Here is a 27,901-nt window from a genome sequence, read left to right on the forward strand (position 1 = left end):
TCCACTGGAGTTATGCACTTTTAAATGGAAATTGAAAACCCATTTTTTTAGAACTGCTTTTTGTGTTTAGTTTGTTGTCCTTCCCCCGCACCTCCGATTAGCGCGGTTGGCAACATATGGTGCGAAAGAATTTCATCGTACACACGTTCTCGTGCCGTTGCTGGTGGTGGTTCGTTGTTGCTGGCGCTGGCTTTGATGGTGACCAGCCGTAGCCGACGCCCCAATCATCCCATCAGGATGCAGCAGCTGTTTTTATTTTTGTTACGAATGTTGAAGATAATGATGATGATCATGTTCGGGGGCTGTGTCACTCCTGATCAGGATTTGAACTTGCACTTTCATTCTTGGGAGTTTTTGTGTTTTGTCAATTGAGATGTGTATTGGCCATGTATAGTGAACTACATAACAGGCACACGATTGGAAAGCATTATCTGTCTTGTGAGATTTAGTATTTCTCTCTTAGGTACCTTAGCCGAGTGCGCGAATGTATAAGTGATAAGATATTAACTACCTCGCCTGGTATACAGAAGGTCGTGTTCAATACCGACCCTGCCGCCTGTATATTTGGAGTTTGCATGTTCTCCCCGTGGCCGCGTGGATTTTTCTCCGGTTCCTCTGTTTTTTTTCTCCACATTTAGAATCAACATGCATTTAGAGTATTTGGCTGCTGTAAATTTCCACGCAATAAGCCACTTCGTTGTGCTATCATTTGTGGCCAGGTCGCTATACTGTACAGCTCAGTGGGCCTTACCTGGTTGAAATAAAAAAAATTGTTTGTCAATGTGTGTCTCGGTGCGATTCATGATAATGCGTGCGTGTGTTTCAGTAAATGTGTTGCCTTGAAGAATCTGAAGCCGCTCTCCTGGAACCCGACACTCACGTACTGGGGATCGGCTCCAGGTATCCTCTTACAGCGACGCGAGCGCACAAATTATTTATCAGGGCTGCCGTGTGGCCCCACACACGGGGGTGAATACATTTCACTTTGATCGACAAAACTGCGCATGCCTCGTATCGCGTGGCTCGCAGCGCCAGCTGCGTTCATTCTGTTGACGTCAATGAGCGTTCTTTAGTACATGAGTAAGTGTAACACCTGATTATTTGAGCCACATTTAATTTGTACATTGTGTGCAATGCAATGCATGGCTCGGAATTCAACGACACAAGAGAGTTACCGACTTCGAGGTTCAGACTCTTAAAGCATCGCAACGCAGTTTTGTTGATGTAAGCGGGCTTAGACGGTGGCAGTGAGTGGGGCACGCGTGCAGGATGGAGAAGGGCAGGGGATACCAGGATGCACATTTGGATGACACCTGGAGGTTGGCGATCGTGGGAAAGCACTAAGGCCAGGTGCTGGCGATGAAATTGACGGAGTATACCTTGGAGGTGGATTGTTGGCACTGCAACAGCTAAGGCATCTGACGGGATGAAGGAAGCGATGGGCAGGCTTTGTATCATCGGTAACATTACCGGAGGATGACAGAACAGAAGAGGTGCACGGCAGCAGCACGTGGAGAGAGAAAATCTGACCTCGGGTTTAGCAGAGCAACATTCGCTGCGATGAACTCTTGACCTCGACCTCAAATTGTTTGCAGTGGGAAAGTAATTCTGACCAAATCACACTAACTGTGCCCGATTTTATCAGATTTCATGAGCAAAGCAGATTTTCAGCCTGGTTAATACTTTCTCTTTGGTTTTTTTGGTAAAGGTCACGTAGGTAGAAAAATAAAATAAAATATAAAATAATAAGTTGTGATTTATGATTTTTTCTTTTATTTTTATACCTCCGTGATTTTACCGAAAGAACCAAAGGGTATGGATTCCTGCAGTCACGAAAGCTTCAAATCAAGATTGGTTAATACTTGGAGGGAAGACAACCAGAGCTTGCTAAGCATTTTAGGTGTCGGCCCACAATGTGGCCAGGAATTGATGGCATCGACTTTTGCACAGATCTTCACGTCGGATGTTACGTTTACGTTCGTGCCCGATCTCTCCAGACTTGGCGGAGCAGGACGGCTGGAACAAGGGTGGGAAGAGGCGGGACGTGAGAGGGCGCCCGGGAGAGAGGGAGGGTGCCCCCCGCGGTCAGATGAGCCTCCCCCCACGCATGCAGCAGCAGCAACAGCACAAGTCAGGGGCCATGCGCTCGCTGGCGCAGCACGACTGCAGCATGGAGTACAACCCGTCCATGATGGACTACTCTGGCCTCGTTCAGGGAGGGCCGCCCAGCAAGGCAGTGGGGCCGGTCCATCAAGCAAGGTGTGTGTGTGTGCGTGTGTGCGTCTGTTAACGCTACATGGGGTATCTTTGTCTTTGGTGGTGCATCCGCCAGTTATCTCAGTAAGCTCATGGCATCTGGTCCGTTCCTTTGACCTCCAGCCAGTCTTCGATACTTCATGTGGCCTTGGCAGTGCACCTGGCCTGGCACAAGCGCCGCGGTGACTTCACGGCCACTTAGTGGCAAATGGCGGCTCTTGTTGTTGTCTGTGTGTGCGCATGTAGTGGGAAACGGTAGTGTAGTGGTTAGCACACTTTGCCATGAATCCAGCGACCTGAGTTACATTCCCTCTCACAGCCAATACCAGTGACGATTATCTGAACCGATCCTGGGCCTCCCCTACCTAGGTCGACTCGGCCTCAAATGAGTACCTGGGGCAGTGTGTAAAACCACTACAGGAAAGACAAAGACGGTCTGGCGTGGTGCTTGGCCACCCACCATCTCGTGTATCGTTCCAGCCTTCGTAGGTGCTCACGAATAGCAATTACTCCCAAAGGTCCGTTAAGGCTATAAAGAGGAGGGGTCTTTGTCTTGTGCATGTAGCTTATGGCCAATAAAAGTGGCAAATATTTTTACCGGTCCTGGGCCTCCCCTAAGGTGACTCAGTCTTTCATGAGTACCTGGTTTAGGATTGTGGCCGAGCATGGTACTGGCCACCCATGCCCTCTTGTGCCATGCCGTGCTCATCGGCGCTTGCGAACCACACTTGCCCCAACAGTCTGTTCTATGCTATATGGAGTATCTTTACGTGTATGTTGTGGTGTATGAGTGTTAGCGCTTGTGTATGCGTGTGTGAGTCTACATCCAGCCTTAAATAAGCACCTGGTGCAATATGCAAACATCAGTGCTGGGGACATGATAGCAGTCGGAGGCAGAGGAGGAGTACGGGAGGTCTTGAGCCTGGACTTGAACGGAGCCAGGGAGTTGACCGCACGGATGGCTGGAGGAAGGGACTGCGTCATGGTGGAGAGATGTTAACTACCTCGCCTGGTATACAGGAGGTTGTGGGTTCGTTCCCGACCCTGACTCCTGCTGTGTATTTGGAGTTTGCATGTTCTCCCCGTGGTCGCGTGTGTTGTTCAACGGGTCCTCCGGGTTTCTTTCTCCACATTTAGAATCAATGTGCGTTTCGAGTACTTGTCTGCTATAAATTTCTATGCGATAAGCCACTTCGTTGAGCTGTCATTTGCAGTGGCGAGGTCGCTTCTAAAAATTATCTCTACAGCTCAGCGGGGCCTTACATACCTGGTACTTTAACATCATGCTAATCTCTCACATTATGCTAAATTTCTCTGTTGATATGGAAACTCCTTTGTCAAGGCGCTCTACTCCTCTCACCCAGCTTAAATACGCTGCCAAGCTTAGCAGTGTTCATTGGAGCGCTGTCTTTCCGACAGCTCTGTTCTTCACCTGAGGATGGCTGCTTGTGTTGTGGCCAAAACGTCGTGAGAATTGTATTTATTATGTTTTATTATTATTTTATTATTTCCCTTCTACGTGTCTTTACCGAAAGAACCAAGAAGATGAATCCCTGCAGTCGTGAAAGCTTTAAATCGAAAAAAATACCTGGTACCGTAAAATCAAATAGTTTATAGTTCTAGTATTATGATTGTACTCACTGGCGTTTCTTTCTCTCCTGTGTTGCCCAGAGCATTCGGGCGGATGCGCTCTCCTCAAGTGAGCGACCCGTGGTACCGACAGACGGCGGACGAAGGCCTCGTGCCCAGTGACACGGCCTTCCCAGCGCTTCCCGTGAGTTCACCAGCTCTCCTTTTGCCTTTTTAAATCCTTTATATTAAGTTCACTTGCTTGCTTGCGCGCTTGCGACCGTGCAAATCTTTCGGTCGTTTTTTAACCCACTTCCCGTGATCCAATCGAGCTGACATTTTGCACACAGACTCGTTGTGCGTGACAATTTATTTTCGTGAAAATTTTTTTCCATAACTTTACACTTTTTAGGAATTTTTTTTTTATTATATTTAATTACCAATTTCTTAATGGTGGCAGGCAATCATCTGACCCATAGGTGGCAGCCATCTCAAGTCAGAGGACGAGAGGACTCTCGCCACCACGCATATAAAGGATTTATAGTGAAAAACTTTGTTTTTACGAGTTAATTTTTTCTTTGTACGTTGCGCCTAAAATGTGTGCGCCGATGTTTTTGTTGTCATTTATTTTGTATTAGGAGGGTAAGAATTTTCACCCACCCCCCCCCTCGGCACCCACCACCACCTAATTCAGTAGCAGGTAGCTTAGAGGCACAAATAAAAAATAAACTTGGAAAGTTGGCCATTAATGCTTTCTTGTAGAAGAAATGACACCTATGACCAAATCATCTGGAACACACCCGATCATAATACGTCTCGGAAGCTAAGCCGGCTTGAGCCTGGATAGTAGTAGGTGGGTGAGACCACGATGCTTAGAAGGTTGCTATCGGCTGCAGCACAAATCCATTTTTGTATTGCTACTGTACTCCTCCCTCATCTGTGCTTTCACCCAACCTACACTGACCAGCGTGGTGAAGTATGGCTTGCCAGCATTCGGCACTTTTTCTTTCGTGGGCAATGTAGACAAGGGCATGTAAAAAAAATTAACCCGTAAAAACAAAGTTTTTCACTATAAATCCTTTATATGCGTGGCGGCTAGAGTCCTCTCGTCCTCTGGCTTGAGATGGCTGCCACCTATGGGTCAGATGATTGCCTGCCACCATTAAGCAATTGGTAATTAAATATAATTTATTTTTTCCTAAAAAGTGTAAAATTTTGGAAAAAAAATTTCACGAAAATACATTGTCACGCACAACGAGTCTGTGTGCAAAATGTCAGCTCGATTGCAAGCAAGTGAACTTAATATAAAGGATTTAAAAACAAGTTAAATCATCAAAGGAACTCGTTTTTCTACATAGTACCACAACACTGTAGCCTGAGACATTGAAAGTCCGTCTACTGCCTGACGGCAAACACAAGGGGGCGGTGGAGGTCCACGTAGCGCTGGGCACTTTGGGAAAGTTTTTTTTGATCAACGCATACTTTGGTGGGGTCATAATACAGGTTTTTTTGGGTTAGATCGTGTAAATATATTAATGTGTCGTTAAACCCGCCACCACCCAACACAGAAATTAGTAAGGTTTGTCACGTAAACAGAAGGTGCCAATTCGTTACGAGTACAGCACACCGGTGTGTTGGAGAGCCAAGACGCAACATTTACAATCTGAGGTGGGGTCTTCACAAATGTTCGTGGCCTACTTAGACAATGGGCCTGATTAATGTGTTGGCGAAAGTGCATTTTCTGCCAACGTTTGCCTTCCTACCAGCACATGAAAGTTGTTGATCAGCACAAACTATGGATGGGGTCTTCACAAATCTTCGTGGCCTGCTTGGACAATGGGCCTGATGAATGTGTTGGCAAAGTGCAATTTCTGCCAACGTTTGCCTTTCCACCAGCATATAAATTAGGTTACTAAACGAGTCTTTGTAAAAATATACGAGTTAATTGTTGGGAAAAGTTTCCTTTTTATATTACACTAAAGGAAATGTGTTGATGGAAAGTTGTGTGAATAAAAGGCAGTTCCGGAAAATTTTATTTAAACTTTATTTAGTGTGTACATAAGGGAAAAAAACGCATGCTATTTTTGGTGTGTAAGGTTGACCATGCTGTGACTTGGATTCATGGGAGGAACTTGGTTATTTTATAGAATTGGTGGCTTAAAATAAGAAAACTACCTTTGTGTCAGTTTTATTCAGTTTGTACTATTGGTATCATGCCGTGAGACGAGGTATTATCCATCGCATCGACGCATGCGAGTGATCGGCGCATGGAAGAAGATCTCACAGAACTGCTTATGAGATCACCTCCTCTTCAAACCTCTTATTTTCCACTTCCCTATGTGGCCTGTTGCAAGGATGTTGATCACACTGTCATCAAAACGTAAGATAAGTTATTTAATTTTCAGAGCTAGTCTTCTTTTGCCAAATCGATTGAAAATATTAATTTAATATTAGAATTTGTACGTGGACATTGGCGACCGGGTTGAGGCCCTCAACTTACTACACTTGGCCAGATCGAAACCCACCATCTCAGCGGTGCCAGCCCAGTGTCCTCATCCAAAGTTACCTGGCTAGCTCTTGAATTGACAGTATTGAAATAAGTTGACTTTAGCTCCGCTTACATCCTATGTTCAAATATAACCACGGCACGAGGCAAGGAAACGCCCTTCTGAAATGTTGTTGTCAGCAGAGCATCGCGCCAAGTCAAGTGACAGAAAGAAGTACTTTTGGAGTCGCTTCATTGCGCTTGTAGATATCCTCTTCCGATCTGTAAATAATTGTTTTCTGCATGTCAACTGTTTGGCGTGTACAAATTGGGTTGAGCACCAATAGTATATCCATAATACAGATGTTTTGGGTTAGTGGTGGCGGTTTTAACGACACGTTTATATTTATGCGATCTAACCCAAGAAACCTTTATTATGGTGGGCAAATTTTAACTCTCGGAGCTGAACCTGCCCAAACTAATTTAAAAGCCACTTTTCATTTTACAGTTTCTTATAATCTCTGATTGTGGCGAGCTGAGACCATGAGCTCATTACATTTGATTAAAAGACAAAGGCGCAGCCCTGCAATTCCGCTTGCGAACACGACTGCTGGTAGAAGGGGCTTCCATTTCAGGGATCTCTGGAGGTGCCCCTCTAGAGGGCATTTTGGCCTAATCCATGCTGGCCAGATGTCACAGAAGTAGCTCAAGGTACCCACCCTTTACCCCACCAAATGCGAACTGTCGATCGACCAACTGTGGACAAAGGTGTGTGGGGATTAAAAAAAAACTTTTGTCTGTTGTTTCAACTGCCGTGCCGGGAGATCAGACCCCAGTGACCTCTGGATTGCTAGTCCAGTGTGCTAACCGTTACACCATGGCAGCAGCATCCCAACGCTTGAGACTTGGTTAATTACAAGTGGCTGAACGCAATGTCTAACTGGCGGCGACTCGGGGAAAGCTCTGACACGGGAAACCGCGAGCCCGTTGAGCGACTCGGTGGCGCTAAAGACACCAAACTAGATTTCGATTTAAAGCTTTCGTGACTGCAGGGATTCATCTTCTTGGTTCTTTCGGTAAAGTCACGTAGAAGGGAAATAATAAAATAATAAAAATTTAACATAATAAAATAATTCTCACGACGTTTCGGCCACAACGCAAGCAGCCGTCCTCAGGTGAAGAACAGGTCTGTCAGACTCTGTCTTTCCGACAGACCTGTTCTTCACCTGAGGACGGCTGCTTGCGTTGTGGCTGAAACGTCGTGAGAATTGTATTTTACAATGTTGTATTTTTATTATTTTATTATTTCCCTTCTACTTGACTTTACCGAAAGAAGCAAGAAGATGAACACCAAACTAGATTTGTGTTTCTATTTCATTTATACCTGATGATGATTGCTTGTGTTGCAACCGAAACGTCGTGTGCTAGTATTTAATTTATTATTGTATCTTTATACGTGACTTTACCGAAAGAACCAAAGAGTGACACCAAACACGCCGCACTCCGTCGCAGGGCCGGTGTTTTTTCAGCGGTGGGCAATGCCGCTCTCTTTCTCTATTTCTGTGCCTTCACCGGGCACTGAGGCCAGTTGTCTCTTCCCCCAACCACCTCCCCTCAAGCTGCCACACGTTGTTTAGCGAGCAGATGCCACCCACTGAGGCCATCGGCCGCTCCAAACAAACACCGCTGCGGAAGTAGTGGCCCCGCTGTGTCAACACGAGACGATCATCTTTTTTTGACTAACTTTGGCATTTCCGAAGATGAAACGAGGCTGCAAAGTGCGCAGTAACCTGCTTTTTTTTTATTCCTGGCTATCGACTCTTGTGTGTTTTAAAAAAGAAATATATCTTTCACCGTTTGGCAGTCATTGTTTTTGGAAGTCAGGTGAAGGTGCCGTCAAGATGGCATTTAAATAAGACGAAGGCAATATTTGTAGAGCACTTATATGGATTTGGATTTGGGGCGATTGTCTCGGTGTGAGTAAAACATGAACTTTTCCGATGGGGTTGAACGAAAAACACAGCCTGGGGTGATGCTATTTGTGTATAGTTTTATGGGCTGATATGCACAGGCTACATTTGGTTCAACACATTTGCATATAAATTTGAGGTATAAGCAGTACTTTAATGACACTCCATTTTGTTTGTTACTTGTATATTTATTTTTCCCTCAATATTAACATGCAATTTTTATAAAACTGATTTCCTAAATCTTTTTACTCGGTTTTGTGCAGAAATAACAAATATTTAAATCACCCGTTTTATAAACACATGTCCAAGCGCAGGACAAATCACACGAAATGAATCAAGTCTAAAGAAAACTCGCCAATCCGTGGTCAGGAATCGAACTCGGGTCGTCAGGTTCACAGCGCAGCGTGCTAACCGCGCGGGGGGCCACCTCTGAGGCAACAGACGTTGAGATGAACGTCACTGCCACGCTTCATCTCCGCAGATTTCCCAAGCGCAGCAAAAAATCCCAAGCTCGAATGTGCATGAGGTTCCCGCAGTTTGTTTTCCAAAAATAAGGGTCGAATGTTCTTTTCCACCGGGCATGCCTTGCGCATGACTTGGCGCTAACTGCGCGTCGTAGTCGTATTTTACAATTTGTGCCCGCTTGCACAATTCCTGCGCCGTGAACAAAAAAAAATGTACAGAGAGGCGTTCGACCCCATCCCGACGCTTTCGCCCCCCAGCCGCCCAAACGTTTTCGAATCCGCGTCGCGGCGTAACCCAACGCGCGCCTAAATTAAGCGTAGCGGCCGTCATGTGGCAGCGCCGTGGGAGGTCCCCGCTGTGTGAGGGGGCGGCGTCCGTCGGCTTGCCTGGCTCTGCTGGCCCAACGTCGTTACCGCATACCTCCGATTAGCACGGTTGGCTACGTACGGTGCGTAAGAAGTTCAACATACGTACGTCTTCACGGTCGCCACCGCCACCTTTCACAGACCCTTTGTGGGTTTTTGTTAATTGCGGGCCTTCTTACCAACCTTCAAATGCACAAACACTATTGACACCAACACGTGCCCCTTCCACCCCCCTGTGGGCATCAATACAGCAGGCAACGAACAGCTCTATTTGGAGTAAGAGACAATGCTTGACGTGACTCAGGGTCTTCAGTTTGTGTCCGTGTCAAACCATTTACTCTTTCATAAATAAGCCATGTTTTCCAAAACTATATAAAATCACCTTAACAGTGCCACCCCATACGTATTATTTCTAATAAGGTTGACTTTGTGGCTGCCTAATCTGAGGATCGGCTTCCCAAGTGGCTCATTTTGGCGAACTTATCTTGGCTGCTGTGCGAGAGCAGCCATCTAGCTTCCATTGTGCAACCGTGTCTTTCCCTTTGGCGCAATGCATTATGCCCTCAGCTGGGAGAGAGTGTGTGTGTGTGTGGTCGATCGGCAATGGCTGGACTTGGACCACCGATCTCGATGCACACGCGAGAATCTCATTGCACTCTTGGGTACAACGCGCGACTTGACAATTTTGAACCGAGAGATGTATTCCAAACAATAGAATCGTGCATCTAGGAACACATTATTTATGGTTCGTCTATGAGTCATGCTAATTGTATGCCTGTATGCAATTATCTTTTTGGCAGGCATCTCTTGAGAAAAAAAAAACACGGTTCATCTCATTGGGCTCAAAAGTTGATTTTAACGAATGCACGGCTGATGGGTCGAATGAGATGGAACTAGACGGGAAATACAAATGAGACGGTAAAATCAAGATGGATAATCACGTCTGCATTCAAACCGCGGCTGTGATTGCGTTGCAATTTTTTGAGTTGTCCCAAGCGGGGGGGCGGGGGGGGAATTGTTACTTGAAAAATTACCTCTGGAGGAGGCAATTTGCAACCCTTGCACAAATGCGTCAGCATCCTTGATCAACCTGGACTCTGCAATCAGCAACCGCCGTCACATGGTCTCATGGGCAAGGTGGCGCAACCCTCAAATTCTGCCCTTGGTGGCAGGGTTGGTGGATTCCCTAGAGATCACCGTGCATGTAATGTAGGGGGTGGTAATTGCATCCATTCAATATTAATTCTGAAGCGCACTATATTTGCGTGGAATCGCGTGCGTAAGGACGGCTGTTTATCGATTTGTGTATGTTGTAGGTCAACGAGTGTTCACGGCACTTAAAGCCACAAGAGTTGCCACCGTTGACCACAATGTGAAATAAAATCATTAGGTTCTGGAATCGTGACCCTGATGTACTTGCTCACAGACCAGCAAGGTAGTCTGTAGATGGCAGTAGAGCATGCAGACTGCTGACCCCTTCATACAGATGTTTTAGAGTTCAGTGTTTTTAGGGATTTGTATCACATCCAAAACAAAGGAATTGTCCAGACATCATTTCCTGTGACAGAATCACCCTAAATATACGCGATCTCGTCATTTCTCGGAAGCTTAGCAGCATCCACGCTGGTTTAGGACTTAATAAGAATCAGAATATTTGTTTATACTGGAGGAATCCGATGAGCTTAGAAGGCTCTTTTTCGCAGATGTCCAGCACTTGTATGGGTAACTGCCACCGCTTGCCAGGCTATCAAAAGTGTGCAGGGATGCAAGCTGGCCGGTGTTGCTCCCTTGTAAGCGTGGATTTTCTGCGGGTACTCCCGGTTGCCTCACTGATGCCAAATGCTCGTCCCAATACAAGACCCATCTGAAAACGTGTCTCGATGCTAAATACTGAGCGGATAGATAAGGGTCTATCTTACCACGTAACTTAACTTAATGTTTCATCAATTAGTCTATGCGACTAATGGTCCGCTGAATGGTTATGCTGCTGAAAAACATCAATACAGAAGGCCCATAGGCTGACGGGACAAATGCTGTTTTATTTTTATTCAGTGAAACAGACCCATCCATGTCTGCTTACTATATCGTTACCCACAACAGCGCGCGTGTAATACAATTCCCACTATCTTGGAACTACTGCATTTCATACTCGCTACTTCGCTCCTTCCCTCCGCCAACGCTGAAGCGACTTCCATCTGCTGGATCAGTTTTCTTGGCGAAAGAGAACGGAGAAGCGCGTAGGTAGGGCTGGAGAATAGGGTAGGGTTTTGGGGTGGGTGGAGGGGGGCGGGGGGCGCTAGGGGTGGGGTGGTGGGGGTTAAGCACAGGAGCGCAGTGTTTTTACTGAAAACACAGCGGCTTTTGGCTAACCGTCGAACAAAGACGGTTACTGCATCGCACGCTTTCAGATGCGCTTCTGCGGCCGTCTGGAATGCCAATTGCTTCCGATGTTAGGATGCCACTGGGAGCGTATGCACTTTTAAATAATCTAGACCGAAAACTCATTTTTTTAGAACTGCTTTTTGTGTTTTAGTTTGTTGTTGTTCCACCGCACCTCCGATTAGCACGGTTGGCCACGTACGGTGCGAAAGAAGTGCATCATGCGAATGGTCTGCTGTCTGAGACGTGGGCCCCCCGTGTGCCCACTCGCGGTTTTGCCGTCATTCCACACGGCCCGGCCGTCATGCTTCCTCCACCATCCAGGCCTGGTCGACAGCCGCCGGGGTTGATGGATGCGCCGCTTCCCAGGGCAGCGCGCAGCTACTGCTTTTGCCATCTGGGTATGACCTCATGACTGATGGTGCCTTGATGATGTCAGGTGGAGAAAGAAAGAAAAAAATCCCCCCCCTTCTGAAAATAAGTGCGCATCGCAATTTTTGCACGCAGGGCCCGTCCGTGAACTTCCTCCATCTCGTGGTGAAACCCGCCCGGTCTCAGAATGAGCGCTGCGCAGGTTTTTTTTGTTTCCTGCGTGGGTGTAATTGAATTTATGTTTTGTTGCTGTGTAGTTACAGATGAGTTTGACGGTTATATTTAGGGCCATTGTGGATGCAGTGTGGCCTAATCCTTACAAATGATGTCGCAGAACGGTAAGCTTACGCTGCCCAATGTGCTTCTGTAATTTGCTGCAGAAGTTACCGGTTATAAATCAAAACTAATGGCCGTGAGTAGTGATTCATCGCCATATTCCCTAACATGCAACAATAATATCTCAAACCCTCTTAGGCGTCCTGGTTTGTGGATGTACCTATACACGTACATGTACATTCCTTTTGTCAATCCTCTGCTGAATGAGTGCCCTCCCCGTGCTGTGGGGGTTATTTGACCGTACTTTGCCATGTTTAGTAGCAGCTTTTGTCTCTCCATCGAACAAAGACGGTCGCTGCATCGCGGCGCTTTCAGATGCGCCTCTGCGGCTGTCTGGAACGCTCTTCCTTCCGATATTAGGAAGCCACTGTACACTTTTAAATCTAGATAGAAAACTAATTTCTTGAACTGATTTTGTGTTTAGTTTGTTGTCCATCCCCCCCCTCCCACACCTCCAATTAGCACAGTTGGCTACGTACGATGCGAAAGAAGTTCAACATACAGTACATGCATAGGTGTGCGTTGATAAAGGCCTGGAGGATAGATGTTGTGGCATAGTACAGTGCAACAATGGATTTTGCTCCACTGCCCTCTGTTGACAGCGTGATTTCGTTATGATTTTAATGACTGGTGATACTTTACATTGAATCAAACCTATTTGTTACACACTTAATTGAAATAAATCCCTGCAGCATGATTTGAAGACTGTAGGATATTGTCCGGTGGAATCGTGGCTTTAAGTTCTATGCGATATCCATTTACTTTCAATAAATATATAAAGTCAAGATGCAAAAGCACTTTTACCCAAAAAATACACAAGGGGACAGAGAGGAAACCATTAGAGACAATTAACGTCTGAAAATACGTTTACAAGACTCGGGACAAATAAGCTATAAAATGTGAAAGCCTGCCTCATGACAGTATAACATTCATTCATGAACACTAGACTCGCTTCAATAGACATATAAATGTCTCCTGTCAAACCCGTTTGGACGTTTAATGCTGCACGTTACAATGCACTCATACGTCTGAATTGTAGGTGAAATGGTGAAGTCCCAGGACCCAGATTAGCAGGCAAATTCAGCAGACCTGAGCCTGCTGCATGCAGTGTCTGAAAAAAGTATGACATCACCTTCTTGGCTGGTTCCCCAGTCTGGCGGCATCATACTTTCCGGTAGTTTCTGGGTTGAACTTTACACAGTTACATATGATGAAAGCTATTTGGTAAAACGTTTGTGGTGCAAGTATCCTTACCGAATGTTTCCAACCCATTTAACCCATTTTTTTGAGCTTATGAATGGTCCCGTTTAAAAAAAAGATTTATTATTTATTTATGCGTGCACAAGAAAATGTACTCGTAGAGTGTTAATTTAGGGGGGAAAATTGGTTTTGTTAAAGTCTCAGGCCAAGATAGGTTTGATATCACTGTAGAAGAGAGAGCCCTGACGACGATTGCTTGTGTTGCGATCGAAACGTCGTGATCTATTATTTTTCAACCTACATGACTTTACCGAAAGAATCCAAAGAGTAAGAGAGAGCCCCTTTTTCAAAACTGAATTTCCATGCCCAAGGCAAGAGACGGAGAGGAAGATAAAGTAACGTGTGTGTATGTCTGGTCTCTTCGCATCAACATATCTCTCACCTCCACGAAACCCCCGTGAATAGTTGGTGACAAAGCCATCTCTGTTGGGATCAATTTTTCAGCTCTTAAGGTCAGTAGGTCAAGGTTATAGTGCTCAAGAAGAGCTGTCGCAGGGAGCTAGGGTTACAGCGGTGGGGGAAGCCATATGTCTCCCCCACGCCTTTCTATTTTTCCACTGCACTTTTTTCAACGGTTGACGGAGACTGCCGGCATTGTTTGGGGCTGTGTTTTGTGGGTCGGTTGATTGCTAGATTTAAAGTCAATGGGATGGCAGGTAAATGACGAAATTTCATAAACCACAGTGGCCATTAACGCAAGACAGATTTGCTGGCCCAGTTAAAAAAAATATATGTACAAAAAAACATGTTTTCCAGACCACAAATTGATTTGTGGATGTGGAAGGAGTTAGGCTGTGATTTTTTCATTACTGGAAAATGTTGTTTATTTCACAATGTGTGCTCTCGAAGCGTAGCCCCCTGCATGCATATCGACGAGGTTGTTGTGTGTACGTGCGGTGGTTGGCAATCGACAAGGCAGAGAGTTTATTATCCACGTGCGGGTTTCTTCAAAGCCAGGTGGTATCATCTTTAAATACAGAGATTGACTTCTTACCCGCCGTAGTTTTGGCTGCAAACCGTCGCAAGTGCGATTGCATTGTCACGGCAAGAGCTCACATCGTTGTTTCCGCAAACCTCCGCTCGTTTGTTTTGGAATTTAGAGACGGTGACGACGTTAGTTAAGCGAGCGACAGAAAAATGTAGGCAGAATTGTCCATAACCAACAATGTGTTTTTGAATGTAATTTACATCTCTTTATTATAAGCCCACCGTTGGATGAGGATTGCGCGACCACATCTCACGCTGGTCAGTGCGGGTTCGGTCAAGCGGGGGAGCCAGGAGCGGTTTGGATATCACTCGCCACTGACGTCAGTCGCGGTGGCTGATTCGAACTTAGGCTCGAGTGCATTACGTGAACCAACAGCTCCAACGCTCGATGTCTCTTTCGTCAATTCCGTCACGTGGCGTGGGGACATTGCCGTCGAGTGTTAAGTACACTCGGCAACTTGATCCCGTTGGCAAAACAAGCAGATGAGTTGATGACGCAGCTCGGTCACTCGATTTTCACCGTCGATGTGTTTCCTCCTCCTGCTGCTGCTGGTGCTGGTGCTGCTGAATACGGTGCACCTGGCGAGGCTGAATTTAGAGAGACTCTGAAGGGTTCTGTCTGTAGAGCTGCCCTCGCTTGGCTACTATATAGCTATACAAACAAGCTACACTGACAAGTGTTACCTCACTATATACCAGCGAGGCGCAATGACTAAACTAGACACAAACTTAGGCGGCCACGTTTCATAAATGTGTTCTAGACCAGCCTTGTTGACTAAATCATCCACATTGGCTAAAACAGCCTGATTGACTTTGCCGTTTGCATCGACTAAACCAACCACATTGACTAAACCAGTGACATTACCTAAACAAGTCATGTTAGTTCAACCACTCACTTTCATTAAACTGGCCACTTTTACTGGAACAGCCCCATTGACCGAACAGGTATAATTACTTAAGACAGTCGCACTGGAAATCTTCAACCACACAGGGCACGTCAGCCGCATTGGCGAAATACCTGCCACATTCACCAGCCTGGCTACACGACCACACACCAGCCGCACGAAATACGGCAGCCCCCGCTGAGTTTACAAACCGCGGCGGCGGCGGCGACCACACCAACCGCACAGCGCGCATCGGTGCCGGGTTTTCCCTGTCTGCGCCGACGTGCGTGCTTGTGCGTCAAGGGAGACCGGGAGGTACTCGGGGGGGGGGGTGGAAGGGTGCGGGTAACATTTGGCAACGATGATGTGGAAAGGGCCCTCGGGGATGGAAAGAAGGCGGAGAAATGAGACGGACGAGCAGAGAGCGTTCGTTACGTGAATGAGGGGCGGCAGGGAAACTGTGTCTATCCCCCCGGGGACATGGGTGCAGTCGGTGGCCACTGTCCGGTGTCATTTTGAAAATTGATTATTATTATGAATTGTACCTTGGAAACAATTTCTTTTAGAAGTGTGAGAACGATTGCATGAATGTAATTTTTTCCTCCTTTCGACTCATGATTGTAACCATTATGCATAAAAAATTGTTTCTAAGTAAGTTTAAATGTTTGTTTTTGGCCACTATTATACGAGTCCAGTCCATCATGAATGCGTTCTGTTGAGGTGCATAGGACAAGTACCATACTACAGGTTGGCCCAAAAGTTGGGACACAAATTGCCTCGGTTTATTTAATTGTATTTAACAAATGTTAAAGCTCACTGCCATTAACATTAATGCATTCATGAATTCTCTTTTTAAGTTAATTTAGGACTTTTTTTTTATCATCGCTGCCTTCTTTAGCGTACAAAAAAACTAATTGAACTAATCTGTCTTCAGTTAATTTCCTTTCCACTTTTAAATGTCATCTGAAAAGGAAGAGGTAAAATATATATCAATCGTGATAATAGATACTTAATGAGCAGACAAATATAATGTTTTAATGCCACTGTTAAATTAAATGAAATAACCCTGTGTGACCTTACTTTTGGCCCATCCTGTACAATAAATAACTTAAATCTTCGTTATATATATGTCCACATGAATATAAAATATGTTTCAGTCTGTTGAGTAAGTGGCCTTCCTGATGTATGCACGTATGTATTCATTTGTTCACATTTACCTGGAAAATCTCTTCAATGCAACGTCTCATTTTGCAAAGTCGTCAAGGGTGTCCACTGAGTTACGGTAACCAAGCAGCATTTGTTTAAGAAAACCACGACTGGCTTCACCCTTACGGGTCTCATCAGCAGAATGGAAGTGGTCGATTTGTTTATTATTGTATTTACCCAGACTGGCTACGTTACTGCATTTCGTGCCTTTTTCGTGCTGTAAGTCTGGTTTCATTATCGCAGTGTAATAAAATGTGGGGAGAAAGAAGGTTAAGTAAACAAAGTGGAATTTTAAGGAAAAATTACATCTTGGGTAGGATGCAAGATGCACGGTTTATACAATCGTTAAAAGCTTTCGTGAAATTCGTCTTGAAGGGATCGTAGAAAAGCCAAGGCAAAATGCATTCTTTTTTAGAGCGGTTTTTGGAGTGGCTTCTTGGCCTTGTGTGGCTGGTGACGAGCCAGTCCACGGTGGGGCCGTAGTGAAATACGCAGCCTCTCCATCACCCCCCCCCCTCCTCCGCCTTCTTTCACAGACGTACGCTACAACAATCTGTCCCCTTTGGGGACTCGTCCCCCAACTGTGTGCTCAGCAGCTAAGCATTTTCTTAAAATTACTTTTTAAATGTGTTTGCGGTGGGGGGTGCTTAGAAGGATTTAATGCACACAGAAGTTTTGGGACCGTGTGGCGGGGATGGGAAAAATGAGAAGGAATTTTTTCGTAGCAAATGATATTGGCTTCCAGTAGCGCCAGCCCAGTTTTACGTTTGCTTAGCCATCAGGTCTGCAGAATTTGTTGCTACTGTGTCCTAAATTCTGTTTGTCTTTTAAGGGGTCAGCAGAATAAAAATAAGTATAACCCGTAAAAACAAAGTTTTTCACTATAAATCCTTTATATGCGTGGCGGCTAGAGTCCTCTCAGTCCTCTGGCTTGAGATGGCTGCCACCTATGGGTCAGATGATTGTCTGCCAGTATTAAGCAATTGGTAATTAAATATTTAATTTGTTTTCCCTAAACAGTGTAAAAATTTGGAAAATCTTTTTCACGAACATTAATTGTCTCGCACAACGAGTCTGTGTGCAAAATGTCAGCTCGATTGGATCACGGGAAGTGGGTTAAAAAACGACCGAAAGATTTGCACGGTCGCAAGCAAGCAAGCACGCCCGCAAGCACGCAAGCACGCAAGCAAGCGAACTTAATATAAAGGATTTAATAAGAGCATTTATAAGAAGGGGTAGGGATCGGTGGTGTTGCGGTGGTTTACATCTGTACTGCAACACCAGCTGTCTGGGTTCTACAGCAGACCTGGCCTGCAATGCACCTCGGTGGACTCGGCCTTGAGTGGATGACTCATCTCATAAATATGTACATTCTAAATTTGATTCCTGGCCATGGCTAACATCAATGGTGAGTGACAGCAGCACCAGTTCTTGCTCTCGCCGAGTTCGACTCAGCCTAAATTGAAAACAGGATGTTGTTTGTAAACATCAGCCCTGGGGAGACAAAGGCGGTGTGGTGTGGAGTGCTAGTCACACCACTCTTGCATGTGCCATGACTGTGAAAGGCTGTATGGGGGGGCCTTTGTATGTGTGGCATTGTAAAGAACACAGGTGGTGGTACATCTGTCAATCATCTCCATCGTTTAAAACCCTGACGTCTCCTGTGGCCTCCTGCCTTCGAGCCTTCCACACTTTACATGGCCTCGAAGTGCACCTAACCTGACACGAGCGGTGTCGTGATATCACCGTCGCTTAGTGGCCGCTTGGTGACTGTTTAAAGTGTTCACTCACGTGTGCATGTTACGTACGTGCATTATACCTGTGGTTATTTGTGGGCATTCATATGCACGCACTTGTATGCATGTGTGTGCCAAGTGTACGTACATGTGCACGTGTGTGTATCTGCCACGCTGAGTGTGTGTCCGCATACGGACTGCGCTTTGAACGCGATTCCCGGTCATGGCTCATATCAGTTACACTGGCCAACACACTTTTTCGAGCATAAGGTATTCCAACGGTTTTAACGTAATTTTGGGGTTCTGATTCCAAATCTGGTTTTTGTCTATCACATCAGGTTTTTGAGATATCAAATATTGCATTTTCAATAAAAACTGTAAATAAATGTGGATATCTACCTAAAATTATATTATAAACACACTATCCTAAAAATACAGCACCATATTTTAACACTTAAGCAGTCACTGACTCGCAACAGCTTGCAATCATAAGTGACAGAGTTAAGTTCTGGTAAAATCAATGAAAATGGGGTATGCCGATAAGCTAAAAATTGGGTATGATAGAGCAAATCTGAGATCAGATTTGGAATCGGCACCCTGAAATTAGTCTAAAACAGCGGCAAATGTCCAGGCCAGAATTTTATTTTTTGTTGACCAGTGTTATAATCTGACCTGCTCGTGGCCCTTTCCTAGGTCGACTCAGCCTCAAACGAGTACCTTGTGCCATGTGTAAACATGTGTAAACATGTGTAAACATGTGTAAACATCGTCACTAGGGAGACAAAAGCTGCTGGGCATGTTGCTGGCTACTTGCCCCCTCGTGTGCCATGCCGACCATCATCTGCGCTCGGTAACAAAGACTTGCCTCAACAGTCAATTCAGGCTATACCGGGGCGTGGGGGGGGCCGGATCTTTGTCTACGTGTCTACGTGTGTGCGTGTTGTCCTGTTCGGGAATTCCTCGCGGCGTGCGGCGTCCACATTCCCAGCAGCAGTCGGGGTTCCCTTCCGGCAGTGGCTGGCACGGCCGCCCCCCCCCGTGCCGGATTGTTGGAGCCCCGGGATCGTCTGCGCGGCCGTGGCCCATTTACGGAAACCTGCCCGGGGTTCTCGCTCTGCTCTATGAAATAAAAAAAACGAGAAGAAATAAATGATAGCGAATCGCACGTGGGTCTGCGCGACTCGCGTGCTTGGCATCACAGTGGGCGTTCGTGGAGGGCGTTCGTGTTGTGTGCATGTACGTTCAATTTCTTTCATGTGTTGTTTTTAGGTTATGCGTATCCCGCTTGTCAGCCGCCTAAGGATTCGCTCAGCTCCGATCCGATGAGCTTGCAACTCGCCAATTGAAGATTCTATTATTATTGTTTCATGGTAGTGTGTACCAGCTGCTGTGTAAGCGGCTGCATGGATCACATGAATTCATTACCGACATGTACGCAGCAAAATATGTTGGTTTCATTAATGAATCGTGAGTTTTAAGAATCAACTTTAATCAATTAATTATCATTACTGTCCTTCCAGAAGTGTGTACAGTATGAAGTAGGCATCTTGGCATTTTTTAATCTACTCTGTGATAAACCTGCTAGCTAAACGATATCGACTATCATCTGTGGCCAGGTCGCTTCTGGAAAACAGCTATATACTGTAGCTCAGTGGGCCTTTACCTGGTAAAATTAAAATATATTTTTAGTTTTATAGTTTGTCAGCCATGGCTGGGAATCAAACCCGGGCCGTCGGGTTTATAGCGTGGTGCGTGATTCATTGCGGCACGACCCCTCCGCATCAACGTATTTGTTTATAATTAGCGACGCAGTACTACATTTCCCACTGTACGCTCGCATGCAGTAGACTTGGCAAAATTCTGCGGTCATCATAAAACTGAAATCATGAACCAATTCCTGTGCTTGTGCCAGCGCACGGGTAACTTGAGCACATGTTTTGTTTGTGGAAATTTTGGACGAGCATGTGGTGTTGATTTTTGCTAGGATTTTGCACAAAGTAGGAAATGATGCACGGGTGCCAATCCCATAGAATGAAGTACACGCATGCACAGACACGCACCCACAGACACACACACACGCACCCACAGACACGCACGCACAGATACGCACCCACAGACACACACACACGCACCCACAGACACGCACGCACAGATACGCATGCACTACTCTGCGGTCCCAGTCGTGTAGCTCCTTTCTTTCTTCCCCCCCTATGCTTTACTGCATTTATATAGGGTGGTGGGTTTTTAAATTGCTGGTGACGTCATGAATCAAACGTGAAGCATTGTTCATTGATTGAAGGAAAATTTAAGCCAAAAAATAGTTCTTGACTTAACGCAAACGATTTAAATCCAACGGCAAAATGTAAAGGATGTGGATCCTTTTGTAAAATGATACATTGAATCATGACGATTCGTCACGTAACAGCTGTTGTGAATCATTATGTGCCTACGTATATGTATAAACCAAATAACGGCAATTTGTTTTCAGTAACTTATGGAAATAGTACGCATGGGACTTCTATAAAATGCTGTCTTATTTAGCAGACATTCCAAAATGCATCGTGGTGTTTTAGACTATTTCCATTCCCATGTATAGAAGGACTGCATTGTGTGTCGTGAAGTATGTATCAAAGACAAAGATCACCCGTATAGCCTTACCAGACTGTCGGGGCAAGTGCTGTCAGCGAGCAGCACCCATGAAGGCTGAAATGGCACACACGGGGGTGGGTGGCCAGCACCATGCCCGGCCACATTTGTCTCCCGAGTGGCAATAGTTTACCCCACCGCACCAGGTACTCATTCGGGACAGATTTGTGAGTCTCAAACTGAGCGGGCCACAAGGTTGTGCCGCATGGCAGATGGGTTGTGAAGTGGCCCCTGTGGGCTCACAACTTATTATCATGAAATGGTGTGCGGCAGGTTTCCCCTTTCCGGTCGTCGGTTTTGCTCTCCTGCGCAAAACATGCACCACCAAAATTTCTTTCTTACACATCCCATCAGCCTCGAGGCCCCCTGGGGAGTGTCGCCTCTATGGGGAGTGTTGAGACTATGGGCAGTGTTGAGTCTATGGGCAGTGTTGAGTCTATGGGCAGTGTTGAGTCTATGGGCAGTGTTGAGTCTATGGGCAGTGTTGAGTCTATGGGCAGTGTTGAGTCTATGGGCAGTGTTGAGTCTATGGGCAGTGTTGAGTCTATGGGCAGTGTTGAGTCTATGGGCAGTGTTGAGTCTATGGGTAGTGTTGAGTCTATGGGTAGTGTTGAGTCTATGGGCAGTGTTGAGTCTATGGGTAGTGTTGAGTCTATGTGTTGAGTCTATGGGGAGTGTTGAGTCTATGGGCAGTGTTGAGTCTATGGGCAGTGTTGAGTCTATGGGTAGTGTTGAGTCTATGTGTTGAGTCTATGGGTAGTGTTGAGGCTATGGGCAGTGTTGAGTCTATGGGTAGTGTTGAGTCTATGTGTTGAGTCTATGGGGAGTGTTGAGTCTATGGGCAGTGTTGAGTCTATGGACAGTGTTGAGTCTATGGACAGTGTTGAGTCTATGGGCAGTGTTGAGTCTATGTGTTGAGTCTATGGGGAGTGTTGAGTCTATGGGCAGTGTTGAGTCTATGGACAGTGTTGAGTCTATGGACAGTGTTGAGTCTATGGGTAGTGTTGAGTCTATGGGCAGTGTTGAGTCTATGGGCAGTGTTGAGTCTATGGGCAGTGTTGAGTCTATGGGCAGTGTTGAGTTTATGGGCAGTGTTGAGTCTATGGGCAGTGTTGAGTCTATGGGCAGTGTTGAGTCTATGGGCAGTGTTGAGTCTATGGGCAGTGTTGAGTTTATGGGCAGTGTTGAGTCTATGGGCAGTGTTGAGTCTATGGGCAGTGTTGAGTCTATGGGCAGTGTTGAGTCTATGGGCAGTGTTGAGTCTATGGGCAGTGCTGAGTCTATGGGCAGTGTTGAGTCTATGGGTAGTGTTGAGTCTATGGGCAGTGTTGAGTCTATGGGCAGTGCTGAGTCTATGGGCAGTGTTGAGCCTATGGGCAGTGTTGAGTCTATGGGCAGTGTTGAGTCTATGGGCAGTGTTGAGTCTATGGACAGTGTTGAGTTTATGGGCAGTGTTGAGTCTATGGGCAGTGTTGAGTCTATGGGCAGTGTTGAGTCTATGGGCAGTGTTGAGTCTATGGGCAGTGTTGAGTCTATGGGCAGTGTTGAGTCTATGGGTAGTGTTGAGTCTATGGGCAGTGTTGAGTCTATGGGCAGTGTTGAGTCTATGGGCAGTGTTGAGTCTATGGGCAGTGTTGAGTCTATGGGCAGTGTTGAGTCTATGGGCAGTGTTGAGTCTATGAGCAGTGTTGAGTCTATGGGTAGTGTTGAGTCTATGGGCAGTGTTGAGTCTATGGGCAGTGTTGAGTCTATGGGTAGTGTTGAGTCTATGGGCAGTGTTGAGTCTATGGGCAGTGTTGAGTCTATGGGCAGTGTTGAGTCTATGGGTAGTGTTGAGTCTATGGGCAGTGTTGAGTCTATGGGCAGTGTTGAGTCTATGGGCAGTGTTGAGTCTATGGTGCAGTGTTGAGTCTATGGTGCAGTGTTGAGTCTATGGTGCAGTGTTGAGTCTATGGGTAGTGTTGAGTCTATGGGCAGTGTTGAGTCTATGGGCAGTGTTGAGTCTATGGGCAGTGTTGAGTCTATGGGCAGTGTTGAGTCTATGGGCAGTGTTGAGTCTATGGGCAGTGTTGAGTCTATGGGCAGTGTTGAGTCTATGGGCAGTGTTGAGTCTATGGGCAGTGTTGAGTCTATGGGCAGTGTTGAGTTTATGGGCAGTGTTGAGTCTATGGGCAGTGTTGAGTCTATGGGCAGTGTTGAGTCTATGGGCAGTGTTGAGTCTATGGGTAGTGTTGAGTCTATGGGCAGTCTTAGTCTATGGGCAGTGTTGAGGCTATGGGTAGTGTTGAGTCTATGGGTAGTGTTGAGTCTATGGGCATGTTGAGTCTATGGGTAGTGTTGAGTCTATGGGTAGTGTTGAGTCTATGGGTAGTGTTGAGTCTATGGGCAGTGTTGAGTCTATGGGCAGTGTTGAGTCTATGGACAGTGTTGAGTCTATGGGCAGTGTTGAGTCTATGGGCAGTGTTGAGTCTATGGGCAGTGTTGAGTCTATGGGCAGTGTTGAGGCTATGGGCAGTGTTGAGGCTATGGGCAGTGTTGAGTTTATGGGCAGTGTTGAGGCTATGGGCAGTGTTGAGTCTATGGGCAGTGTTGAGGCTATGGGCAGTGTTGAGTTTATGGGCAGTGTTGAGGCTATGGGCACTGTTGAGTCTATGGGCAGTGTTGAGTCTATGGGCAGTGTTGAGTCTATGGACAGTGTTGAGTCTATGGACAGTGTTGAGGCTATGGGCAGTGTTGAGTCTATGGGCAGTGTTGAGGCTATGGGCAGTGTTGAGTCTATGGACAGTGTTGAGTCTATGGGCAGTGTTGAGGCTATGGGCAGTGTTGAGGCTATGGGCAGTGTTGAGTCTATGGGCAGTGTTGAGTCTATGGACAGTGTTGAGGCTATGGGCAGTGTTGAGTCTATGGGCAGTGTTGAGGCTATGGGCAGTGTTGAGTCTATGGACAGTGTTGAGGCTATGGGCAGTGTTGAGGCTATGGGCAGTGTTGAGTCTATGGACAGTGTTGAGGCTATGGGCAGTGTTGAGGCTATGGGCAGTGTTGAGGCTATGGGCAGTGTTGAGTCTGAGTCTATGGGTAGTGTTGAGTCTATGGGCAGTATTGAGTCTATGGGTAGTGTTGAGTCTATGGGTAGTGTTGAGTCTATGGGCAGTGTTGAGTCTATGGGCAGTGTTGAGTCTATGGGCAGTATTAGTCTATGGGCAGTGTTGAGTCTATGGGCAGTGTTGAGTCTATGGGTAGTGTTGAGTCTATGGGTAGTGTTGAGTCTAAGGGCAGTGTTGAGTCTAAGGGCAGTGTTGAGTCTATGGGCAGTGTTGAGTCTATGGACAGTGTTGAGTATATGGGCAGTATTGAGGCTATGGGCAGTGTTGAGTCTATGGGTAGTGTTGAGTCTATGGGTAGTGTTGAGTCTATGGGCAGTATTGAGTCTATGGGTAGTGTTGAGTCTATGGGTAGTGTTGAGTCTATGGGCAGTGTTGAGTCTATGGACAGTGTTGAGTATATGGGCAGTATTGAGGCTATGGGCAGTGTTGAGTCTATGGGTAGTGTTGAGTCTATGGGTAGTGTTGAGTCTATGGGCAGTATTGAGTCTATGGGTAGTGTTGAGTCTATGGGTAGTGTTGAGTCTATGGGCAGTATTGAGGCTATGGGCAGTGTTGAGTCTATGGGTAGTGTTGAGTCTATGGGTAGTGTTGAGTCTATGGCAGTAGTCTATGGGTAGTGTGAGTCTATGGGTAGTGTTGAGTCTATGGCAGTATGGCTATGGCAGGTTGAGTCTATGGGTAGTGTTGAGTCTATGGGCAGTATTGAGGCTATGGGCAGTGTTGAGTCTATGGGTAGTGTTGAGTCTATGGGCAGTCTTAGTCTATGGGCAGTGTTGAGGCTATGGGTACTGTTGAGTCTATGGGTAGTTTTGAGTCTATGGGCAGTGTTGAGTCTATGGGTAGTGTTGAGTCTATGGGTAGTGTTGAGCCTATGGGTAGTGTTGAGTCTATGGGCAGTGTTGAGTCTATGGGCAGTGTTGAGTCTATGGGCAGTGTTGAGTCTATGGGCAGTGTTGAGTCTATGGGCAGTATTGAGGCTATGGGCAGTGTTGAGTCTATGGGCAGTGTTGAGTCTATGGGCAGTGTTGAGTCTATGGGCAGTGTTGAGTCTATGGGCAGTGTTGAGTCTATGGGCAGTGTTGAGTCTATGGGCAGTGTTGAGTTTATGGGCAGTGTTGAGTCTATGGGCAGTGTTGAGTCTATGGGCAGTGTTGAGTCTATGGGCAGTGTTGAGTCTATGGGCAGTGTTGAGTCTATGGACAGTGTTGAGTCTATGGGCAGTCTTAGTCTATGGGCAGTGTTGAGGCTATGGGTAGTGTTGAGTCTATGGGTAGTGTTGAGTCTATGGGCAGTGTTGAGTCTATGGGTAGTGTTGAGTCTATGGGTAGTGTTGAGTCTATGGGCAGTGTTGAGGCTATGGGTAGTGTTGAGTCTATGGGTAGTGTTGAGTCTATGGGCAGTGTTGAGTCTATGGGTAGTGTTGAGCCTATGGGTAGTGTTGAGTCTATGGGCAGTGTTGAGTCTGGGCAGTGTTGAGTCTATGGGCAGTGTTGAGTCTATGGGTAGTGTTGAGTCTATGGTGCAGTGTTGAGTCTATGGTGCAGTGTTGAGTCTATGGTGCAGTGTTGAGTCTATGGGCAGTGTTGAGTCTATGGGTAGTGTTGAGTCTATGGTGCAGTGTTGAGTCTATGGTGCAGTGTTGAGTCTATTAGGCTTGCCTCGACACAGTCGGGGAAGCCAGGCCTGGTGAACTGCCAGATTTCCATAGGTAAGGACCCTTTCCGATAACCATAGGCCCCAGTTCGACGTGAAATTATGATACGTGACGCAATATAATCATGAGCGTAGTCGTGGAGAGTATCAAACCGGCCCAATACCCCGGTGCCTCGAGTCTCCTGAAGATTCTGGAGACGATGAGGCTTACCCTCATTATGGGTTAGAGCGATGGTGGAGTGGGTTGCTCACTACAATGAACCCATACTCTTTGGTTCTCTTTTGGTAAAGTCACGTAGTTAACCTCTTTCCACGGCAGCTCTCTTGCCCACTTCAGTAATTTTTTTTGCTGTGGTTGTCACACCTGATGAAGATTGCTTGTGTTGCAATCGAAACGTTGTGATTTGTTTTACTTTATTTTATTTCTAACTTCGTGACTTTACCATCACGAAAGCTTCAAATCAAGATTGAATTTGAACCCAGTGACCTGCGTTTGATTCCCAGTTCCAGCTAAAAATCAGTGGGGAGTTATATCTGAACTGATCCAGGACGGTCCCCCCTCCTTTGCCCAAGCCTTACTAACCTGTGTGGTGATGTGTGGCCAAACCACCCCCTCCGGCCTTCATTCGGCAGTGGATGGACAGGGTTGGACATTGTTATAACTCTTATTAAAACCAGTGGAGTGGACGTTTGGCAGTGCAGCCACGTAATTCCCAAGTTTACGCTATTATGTGCTGATGTAATGATGCTTATTTTCCAATCATGAAAAATACCCACAGCGGCTGATTTAATTTAAATTATCCTTCTGTCAGGGCATCGATGTTGTAAATAAGTTGTATACAACTCAGTGCCTCTAGGACCCGTATATATGTATTAAAAAAAAACCTATAAAGAAATATAAACTTTAACACGTAGGCTTTCGCAACCAATATCATCCATAATAGAGGATTTTGGGTTAGATCGCGTAAATATATAAATGTGTCGTTGCCCCCCCCCCCCCACATTGTGCAAGAGCGCAGCTGTGTGGTCAACACATCTACGCCTCTATATAAGGAACGAAACAGTATGACTTCTCCACAAATCTGGCTGTCGCCTGATGAAGCTAGTTGTAATTACTGGCAAAACGTCGTACTCAAGATGGTAAATGTTGTTGCTTGGCTCTCCAACACACCGGTTAGTGCTGTACTAGTTATGAATTGGCCACGTTCTGTTTACGTGACAACCCTTACTGGTTGGCTGTGTCGGGTGGTGGCGGGTTTTAACGACACATTTATATATTTACGCGATCTAACCAAAAAACCTCTATTATGGAAAATATTAACTTGATAATGGTCTCATTTACCCGTAGAAAGAGTCTGAAGACCTCTGTTTCAGGAGAATCCTCAATTACGTTATTTGCCCAATTACAATCAAATTAACTTTGGCATTCTGTGGGAGAAAACTGCAGATAGAACCCACAAAGGAGGTGACACACAGCACTGCCATCTCTTGCATTCGCCTCGTAACCCTCACAACTGCAACAGCTGGCAAGCCTCCGCTTGTCAATAAACTGGCCAGACTCGAATCCTGATAAGTTTAGAACATCTGAGGAAATCTGGTTTTGAGTGTTCGGCTGCTGTGCATTTCCACGTGATAAGCCACTCCAATGTTGAGCTATTATTTGTGATGTCCAGGTTGTTTCTGAAACGGAGCTACGTAGCTCAGTGAGGCCTTACCTGGTAAAATAAAAATACTTCAGTACTTGAATTTAAGGTGATGTATGGTAATTCGGTTCTACTATGTTAAAATAATATTATCACATTAGCATATATGATCGAAATAGCCTGCATATATAACTCGGATACACATTGACGCAGTGTTCATTATCTATTGACGGACTTAAGCCAGTGGTGGAAGTTACGCATTCCCATGGCAGGGGTGGCGGCGGGGGCATATCTCTCCATGGAGTAACAGCTGGTGACTTCCCACACAGTAGTGCTAATTTTATTGACCCACACTGGGATGATCGGTAGAGCTGACCTCGGCTATAATTCTATTGCAAGTTCCTCTTGTACCACCCGGCCTCGTGAGCTATCGCGGCCACACACACACACTGCGCGTGTATTATACACTACGTAACACGATTTCTGTCCCAGCGTAGTAAGTGTTATTTTCTAATTGCTTATGCCTCAAAAGTATAGAAAATGGCTGTTATTCCCCATAAACTTTGCTCTTGTGATCAGGGCTTT

General features: G+C 46.1%; 1 protein-coding gene across 1 annotated transcript in view; it reads left to right on the top strand.

The window, feature by feature from the left end:
• The window catches only part of LOC133343108 (proline-rich protein 12-like), an 80,985-nt gene that overhangs the window by 36,091 nt on the left and 16,993 nt on the right, over window positions 1-27,901 (top strand). Inside the window, exons 10-12 of the mRNA XM_061552613.1 lie at window positions 827-900; window positions 1,998-2,259; window positions 3,928-4,030. Of these exons, the coding sequence (XP_061408597.1) occupies window positions 827-900; window positions 1,998-2,259; window positions 3,928-4,030 (439 nt within the window). The remainder of the gene's footprint in view (window positions 1-826; window positions 901-1,997; window positions 2,260-3,927; window positions 4,031-27,901) is intronic.

This window comes from Lethenteron reissneri, chromosome 16 (genome assembly GCF_015708825.2).
Source record: "Lethenteron reissneri isolate LAM-NWPU_2019-01 chromosome 16, ASM1570882v1, whole genome shotgun sequence".
In the NCBI taxonomy this organism is placed as follows: domain Eukaryota; kingdom Metazoa; phylum Chordata; class Hyperoartia; order Petromyzontiformes; family Petromyzontidae; genus Lethenteron; species Lethenteron reissneri.